Source organism: Palaemon carinicauda, chromosome 27 (assembly GCF_036898095.1).
Source record: "Palaemon carinicauda isolate YSFRI2023 chromosome 27, ASM3689809v2, whole genome shotgun sequence".
NCBI classification, from domain to species: Eukaryota; Metazoa; Arthropoda; class Malacostraca; order Decapoda; family Palaemonidae; genus Palaemon; species Palaemon carinicauda.
The window spans coordinates 90,758,485-90,766,851 of record NC_090751.1 but is presented as its reverse complement, the minus strand read 5'-3'; the positions used below and the strand labels follow the sequence as shown (position 1 = coordinate 90,766,851).

Genomic DNA, 8,367 nt, shown 5'->3' with positions numbered 1-8,367 from the left:
GTAAATATTTTAGATATTACTGAAAATAAACATATTGGGCGGTTATTTCTAAGGTCTTTTGTGTCCCTTTTTGTGAAACAATATAATAATGACGTTTCCTAAGCTGAAGATATAGAGCAGTTTTGCAAACATTTTGTGTAAAGTTCAGCCAAATTTATTACTATGGAATATCCTCCATATAATGTTAAATTATTTGTTAAGCCATCTTCTGTTTTGTCCCTTTTCACGGGTTTTAAGGCTGTCTCTACTTCTACTGTTACTATCGGTATCAACTCACGAGTTTCATTATTTCTATTGGCAAAGTTATTTCTTATATCACTATTGTATATAATTGTATAGAAATCTGCAATTTTATAGGTCCATCTCTTTTGTTGATACATCCATTTTTATACGTTAAAGCAAATATCTGTTGAAATATCAAACTTTCATAGTTTAGCCTACATGTGAAAGGCCCATTCTAATGTTGGTATTATTCTTAATATAGTTTATTTTCATTGTTCAGTACTTCTCTTGGATTTCCTTTCCTCACTGGGCTATTTTTCCCTGTTGGATTCTCTTGGGTTTATAGCATCCAGCTTTTCTAACAACAACATCATCATCATCAACAACAACAACAACAATAATAATAATAATAATAATAATGATAATAATAATAATAATAATAATAATAATAATAATAATAATAATAATAATAAATATATATGATATTCTGTAATTTCCTGGGATTTTCTTTGACAATTCAGGCAGCCGAGCCGGCCCTGTTTATGACAAGCTGGACTACGCAAAAACAAGAGAAGAAAATTATATATCTATTATATTAGGGATTAGCCCTAAGTTTTATATAATTTGATTTATAAAAACAGTTTATAATAGCCAATAAATAAGCGTTATTTGTTGAGTTGATATTTAAGGATAACATATTACAGAAGAATCCTATTGTGTTCTTTTATTATTCTATAAAATACTCTTTTATATAATCCGTATGTAGTGAACACCGACTTTTAACATCGTGAGTCGTGTTGCAATCGTTAGTTGCATAGCAAACAAGAATAATACATACTTGGTCTCCATCACAAACCGAATTGGATTGTAATTATAAAGCTTTACCAAGGTAAGGGCTATCGTAAGGGTGGTATATATTAATCTGTAATACCTATGGTACCTGCCAAGTAGGTATTCTAGTAAAGCATTTATTCGAAGAATACAGCTTACGCCTTAACCCAACCTAGGACATTTATTATTATTATTATTATTATTATTTATTTTGACGTCCATGCCAATTAGGTTATTTATTTTCAACCCTATTGCTAAGAGTAAAGCAGTTGTAGCCTTTGTATATTAGCGGTCAGTTCCTCCTGCGTGCCCGGCGTCAATGACCTCAGATGTCAGGATGCCTGAAAACTTTGAATCAATCAATCCTCCTGCGTGCATAGGAAATGGGCACCTAAACTTCCTGCTACAAGCCATCTTCTTGCCTACTTATCTACCGGGTAGGGGCTAATGCCCCAGGCGACCCCCTTTTCACTGCTGGGGATGTATGTATGATAGCGGCCACCTGTATGTATTATTACGGCTAACTTAGAATACGGCAGTGTAAGGGTGATCGCAGGTGGGCGTAAGGCTCCCCGTTAGTTAAGTAGGTAAGGACATGGGTTTTAGGTTAGGTTAGGGGGAAAAGTTTAGGTTAGCTCACATCCATTTTTAATCGCGATAGAAACTGGCCGCTGATATACAAAGGCTACCACTGCTGTATTCTCAGCTGGTCGTCATCACACATACAAGTGTCTGCATTTTCTGCTATCATACATACATACACCCCTGGCAGTCCTAAGGGGGTTTGCGATGGGTCGTTAACCCCTGTTCAGTAAATATGTAAGGACATGGCTTGTAGACCAGGTTAGGTGAGTGGGTTAAATTTCTTTATTAGAACTATATCGTTTACAGCTTTTTTTTTTTAAAAGAAAGGGAATACAGTATGGTGTGGTTATAGGTGTTTTGAAGGTTTCTTTGTAATGATTTTTGGGGAATTCATAGTTTTTTAGTTATGGTGGGTCGACTACCATAACTGTAAAGTTAAGGTTTTGCACTAGGTATCATCCTAGATTACATTCTAAATTCTGGGGCGTATGTGTAGTAGCGGCAACCTAAATGTATGATGATGCCCGAGTAAGAATACGGCATTGTAAGGTAGTTGCAGAGGGGCGTTAACCCCCCCCCCCCCCATTAGGTAAGTAGGTAAGGACACAGCTTGTAGGTTAGGTTGGGGGGGGGGGAAGTTTAAGTTAGTTAGCGTCTATTTTCCATGCAAAGGCTCCGAAATTCCTTTAAATATACCGTGTACCAGTCTAATTCTATGATATTTAAATTAATTTTTTAAACAAACCACCATCCTTTAATAGGTGTATGACTTCAACTAAGCTGGAATGGCCATTGAGAATTTAACAAAGTATTTATGTAGTACTGGCAGGGAAGCCCCGTCCACCTGTTAGTCACCTAGACGCTAACCTTTTTACTTCAGTCACAAACAGTTCATATGTAGCATTGGTGCCTCTCAAATTTTGGCTGTTTGAAAAATTTTCTGTCATTCTAGAATAAATGGACAAGTGTGCAGACATGCTATTATGTTTGAGTAAACCATGGTGCTATCATAAGTGGACTCTGAGCTTCAGACCTGAGCTCCAACCTTTTTTTTTAGCACCGTGAGGGTGAAGAGAAAGATATCTTAGAACACTTCAATTTGGCTTTGTGAGACCATTAGTTGTTCTTGTCTTAATTAGCAAAATGTTTGGATATCTAACTCGGACAAGGGGTCACAAATTTAAGAATATTTGGTCCTCTTTAGCACTCAAAAAGAAGCTGTTTGTAAATCAGGGATTCATATAGAATTTCCTTTATTGCTTGTTTTCTATGATAGTATATCTACAAACCCATGGTTACCTCATTTCTGTGGTAGCAACTCAACAGGTTATATAGCCAGACTAGTTTTCTCACGAGATAAGTTGCATGTCGTCTAGGAAAGCCGTTTCGACGTAAGCCTAGATTGAAAGGTGGAATTTCCATCTACTTTCTTTTCTCCCCCTCTTGGGAGTGCAGCAGTGATGGCTGCTTTAAGTTGAACCGGGTGTCGAGTGCAAATGAGCTTTATAGCTGAGCAACCTTTCGTTTCAGACAAGATCTGTTAAAAGTTATCTCCTCCATTCTCTTAGATGAAGGGGAAGATGGATAAAATAAGTGCAAACCAATTTCTTATAATGTGCATTCATTTGGACAATGCATCCAATTTAATTTTATGGGGTTTTCTGTGACCAATTACCATTTACTATTGGTAAGGGCCTAGCCTAACACCTGTGACATCTCCATGCTCAAACCTTCTGGAGGTTGGTAGGAATCATCACCTTTACTTCTATACAGGACCAAGTCCTCTGACATCTCCTGGGAAAGTCAAACCAGCCAGATTTCAGTTCATAGGGGTTTCCTTACCCCAAAGACTGAGTCCTATCAAAGGATGATGGATTGTATTTTGTGTAGGAACAAATCACAAAATTTCAAAGTAATTTGTACAGAAGGTCCTCAGCTTAACAAACACAAATCCAACTGAAAATAACAAAGATAAGATAAAGAAATATTGTAATAAAACAATATATCATTTAATACAGTAAGCAAAATGACATTTGTATTAGCCTAATATATATTTCATATGAAACGCGACTATTTGTTATCTTCTGTAGCTGGAAATCATAGGCATGGAATTCAGGATAGGCCTTCCCTAGGACAAAATTTAACAAAATTTGACTTACAAACAGCTTCTTGGAACCAATTAAGTTGAGGACCCTCTGTATGATGTTTTCCTAACTACACAAATAGTAGTCCTTTAAGTTACACTTCTAGCCTCAACCCCCCCCCCCCCCCTTGAAGTCCTAGGGTTTAGGTTAAAAGTGGTTAACTTACTGACTGACTGACAGGTGGGTTGGGCTTTCCCACGACCTGAAGCCCCACCACCTGCTAATAGTTAACTGCTACGTTGAGTTTTTAATGGCTGTTCCAGCGTTGCTTAAGTCGTACCCCTTATTGAAGGACTCAAGGTTGTAGAGAATGTGGACCATGATTGGCTATACCATTTTCCTAGAACAATATATGCAGGAATTGCCCTATAACATGATAAACAATCTGGAGGCGTTGTACAGTATGTCAAAGCGTTGCGACTGAAAGACTGAAATAAAGAGAGACTACCATATCGCAACTTTGCTTCTTGCCATTAACCGCTACCATTGTTCATTACTTTACTAAAGAAAAGTGTCTTTTGAAAGGCAAGAAAATGGGATTTTTTTTTTTTTTATCTTAGGGGAAAGTGTCAATAAACCAAGCTTCTGGAGGCAAAGCAATATGACGTCAAGGAAGATTCATGAAATAAATGCAAATTATTGAAACAGTTTTATATTTTTCCATTTCATTTTTAAACATGACTTCATTGAATTCTTTATCTTGCAGGCTTTGGCTATTAATGTTATAGTGTCTAAGGAAGCATTAATGAAAGTTGAAATCTAGTTCCATGAGATTTGAATTGATTTGCTGAACCAAGATGTATTTACTGAGGAGATTGGGCAATGCAACTTCAACTTTATATACATTTTCCAGAGTCAAATTCGAAAAACGTAAGTAGGTATATTTTTATTTCTCTTGAGATTAACCCTTTTTTTTGTTCAGCTTATAAACCTTTAATATGCTTATACAAATAATGAACCTTTTTAAATCTTATACACCAATACAAATAGTAATGGCTTTATTGCTTACTCCTAACAAGGTAGATACTGTTTTATGTTTTGCAAATACTGACCTGCGAGTCTCCAGAAATATAGATTTAGATGCTGTTCTTAGTGATACCAGACTCTTTAGATATTGTCGATTGTCTCAATTGAATGTTTGTTCCTATATGGATGCAATCCATATTTCAATAGAAGTAGGTTTTCAGGGAAGCTGGAAACTCGGTTGTTAAAGTTTATAACGATGCATCGGTATAAGTGAAGGGTAGCATGGAATCCCCCCCACCAGTACAGTTAGACGCTTTGACTTCAGCTGTTGAGCAGTACACACATACTCTGGTATTCACAACTTAGCTGCTTTAATCTTAACCCTTTTCCTCTTTACAGAGCATGTTTGATGTTCATGAAATGGAGAAACAACTTGTGGGCATGCGGTCCTGCCTTGGAGTTGCTTCCCAAAAGTGCAGCACCATCATGAGCAAGAGTAACACTGACCCCCATTTCTTGTGTCCTTCGTGTTGGAAACATGACTGTTCTTGGTATTCACCCAGTACTTATTGCAATGAATGGTTGTCACTGCAGTGCATAGAATACAGAAATAGAAGGAAGAAAAAAGAAAAGCATGACTCTTCTCCTTTTGTGAAGTCTTCCTTGAGGCCGAGAAAATCCACTAATTCTCATCTTTTGACCTCGGTTATTATCTCCATGAGCCTTCTCCGTGTTCCCCTCCCCGGAGGATTGTCGAAGAAGCAAAACAGCCCAGATTTATATTGGCTAGTGGATTTCCCAGTGGATTAGGTGAACTCCACCCTCCACTCCATAGCGTTGACAATGTCTGGCTCTGAAAACGCTATCGCCGCCTTTAAACTTAGAAGACATTCTGTCCACTGAGAAACTGTGGCAAGTCCTTAATAGGACTAACCAGTTTCCTGGCACTGCCACTTCTGCTGTGGCAGAAGCAGTGCCTGACATGACCCCCTCCAGCCTGGCCCAGACTACTGTAGGTACAAGTGATGATAGGTTCTCACCTTCAGCAGTTCCATCACCATCTGATATAATGATGACTACGAAAGGGAAAAGTGGTTGCTTTCCCCTCCGGCTACTACCACCTCCTCCTGAAGGCAGAAAAGCACTTTTGTTCCTAACAAGTGGCCTTTATTCACACAAGCATAAAAAGGGATCCACCAGCTCGCAATGAGAAAATTCATCAATTGACTGCACAAAGAGCACTCATGTCCCTTCAAAGGCTTGATCGCTGGATTCACAGGGCATAGAAGGACAAACTTGCTTAGGAGTGACAACACAAAAGAAATGTTGTTTGGTAGCCTTCTTACAGCTGGCCTGTCACTCTGAGTCCTTGTTTCACTGTCTCCAACGGAAGAGAAATCTGGCCATACATAATTTTAACATGATATTCATTATTATCAGTAATGTACCAGGACAAATCAGTCAAGTGATTTCACAGATTTCTCCACTCATGTCATTCCACATGGCTCTAGTATATCATGCCTGCCCCACTGCATGCAAGGTGCTGTTCTAACCTGAAAGATAAAAAGAACTTATAAGACAAAACGACAGCTGATGAGAGAAATTATCATACAACTTTACTAAAGAATTTCAAGGCAGGGAATTTTTTTTTTCTAATACAAACCGGTAATATTTCAATTCAAACCATTACTTTTAAATATTTAACTTAGCCGGTGAATATATAATAGCTGCAACTCTGTTGCTCGACAGACAAAAAAACAGTAAAAACTCGCCAGTGATCGCTATACAGGTTGCGGGTGTGCCCACCAGCGCCAACTGTCGGCCAGATACCACTCTCTCGATGTAAACAAAGACTCAATTTCTTCTCTGTCGACGTGTCGACAAGACGTACTTTTACTCGCTGTAGAACCTGGAGTTTTCTCAACATATTTGGTGAAGTACTTCATTTTGGTTTGAGCTTTCGCAGTGCAGGTGTTTTATCTTCATCTTAAATCTTGAACTCGTTTTTGGATAGATTTAATTTTTGATGACAAAGAGAGTATGGACTTTCTTTGACTTTTAAATGGCCGACCCTTCCCTTAGACGGAAGTGTGTTTAGGCTTTTAGCAATTATCTTATCACGTTATAAATTAATTATAGATTTTCCTCTATATATTTCATATCTCACCGCCTTTATTAAGCCTCTTCGATTAACTTTCCATTTATAATAAACATAAAAATAAATTTTAATGATTTGTTTATATGCGACCTTTCCTGAGAGTAGGCGGTCCTTACTTGGAAACCGAAGTTAACCAACGTTGAGCCCTTTCAATTGTAAATAGCTTTTAAAGAGCTAATGATTTAAAACTTTTTAAATGAATATTTTTAATAAATATTTTATGAAAGATTTTCTTTGAATAGTCTTCGTACTGTTTTCAAAGATGAACTAACGTTTAGTTTATTTATGCTACGCAGTTTGCGCTCTATCGTTACGATAGAGAGAGAGAGTATCACGGTTTCACTTTGCAGAAAGAGTAAATCGATTCTAACGTTTTGTTCATTCTTCTTTCAAAGCTTAAATGTTTTAAATTCTATTTTAAAGGAACTTTTTAATTGAAAAACCTTTCAGTTTTTTCCTTTGGTTAAATAACATGTTTTTTTGACGAAACGTAATTGGGCTCTTCTCTTAGGTGCGAAATCAAGAGAGAGAGAGAGAGAGATAGAGACGGAGGGAGAGAGAGGAGAGAAAACGTTCCGTTCAAGCGGGTAACGTTGTTCTCGAGTTACTCTCGTCCCTAGTCTCTGTACGGGGAGAAAGGATAAAACGTGTTTAGTTTTATTCTCGTCCCCAGGCAATGTACGGTGAGAGATTGAAAACGTAGTTTTGAATGTACTAGTGTTTAGTCTCTTTCCCAATCACTGAATTTTTTATCTTAAAAGATGTTTACTTTTTTTTTGCTGGTATTAATGTGCTTGCATTATACGACTGATTTCGCATTTACTACCTTTTGATGAGGGTAGAATTGCGTGCTTCAGGTAGAAATCAGTAAAAGTTTCGATTTCAGTGAAATAAGTGCAAAACAGAAAATCGTAGTGATAAAGTGATATTGCGCAAAGTGTTACAGTGTTGCGTAACCGAGGGTTCGTCTGTTCGTGCCTGTCGTTCACCTAGTCCGGGACCTCTTGCAAGCTCCCAAGCCCAGGTTAGAAGTAATGTCGTACGACTTATGGGTTCGAGAGGCCTTGATCAGCGAACAGACGTTCCCTCTATGGTATCGGGTGTATCTTACCAAGATCTCCCCTACCATAAGGCGAGAGAGACAATTTTCTCCTCGTCATCCGAAGGCTTTTCGCATAAGAAACCTGAAACAAGGTTTCGAGGCCCTTAAGCGAAAGTCAGTCCTTTCAGGACAGGTCCAGCGTCCTGGTTGTAGCCATTAGGACAGCTCTGACCCTATGCAGTCATCGGAAAACTGCTCTCCGCCTAACAAAAGCGTAACACAGACTCCGAGAGTCTTTTTGTTGGCAAGGTTTTGCGGTCACAGACGTTACCCTCGTCTCTTACCGCAACCTTTTCCGTTGATCCTAAATGGGTTGTACGGCAAGACATGCAGAATAAGCTTGCCTCCCTTATGGAAGA

At 38.2% G+C, this 8,367-nt stretch overlaps 1 protein-coding gene across 1 annotated transcript in view; it reads left to right on the top strand.

The window, feature by feature from the left end:
• Positions 1–888: 888 nt before the first annotated feature.
• The window catches only part of LOC137621027 (ATP-dependent RNA helicase DHX30-like), a 65,896-nt gene continuing 58,417 nt past the window's right edge, over positions 889–8,367 (top strand). Inside the window, exons 1-2 of the mRNA XM_068351467.1 lie at positions 889–1,111; positions 4,489–4,652. Of these exons, the coding sequence (XP_068207568.1) occupies positions 4,580–4,652 (73 nt within the window). The 5' untranslated portion in view covers positions 889–1,111; positions 4,489–4,579. The remainder of the gene's footprint in view (positions 1,112–4,488; positions 4,653–8,367) is intronic.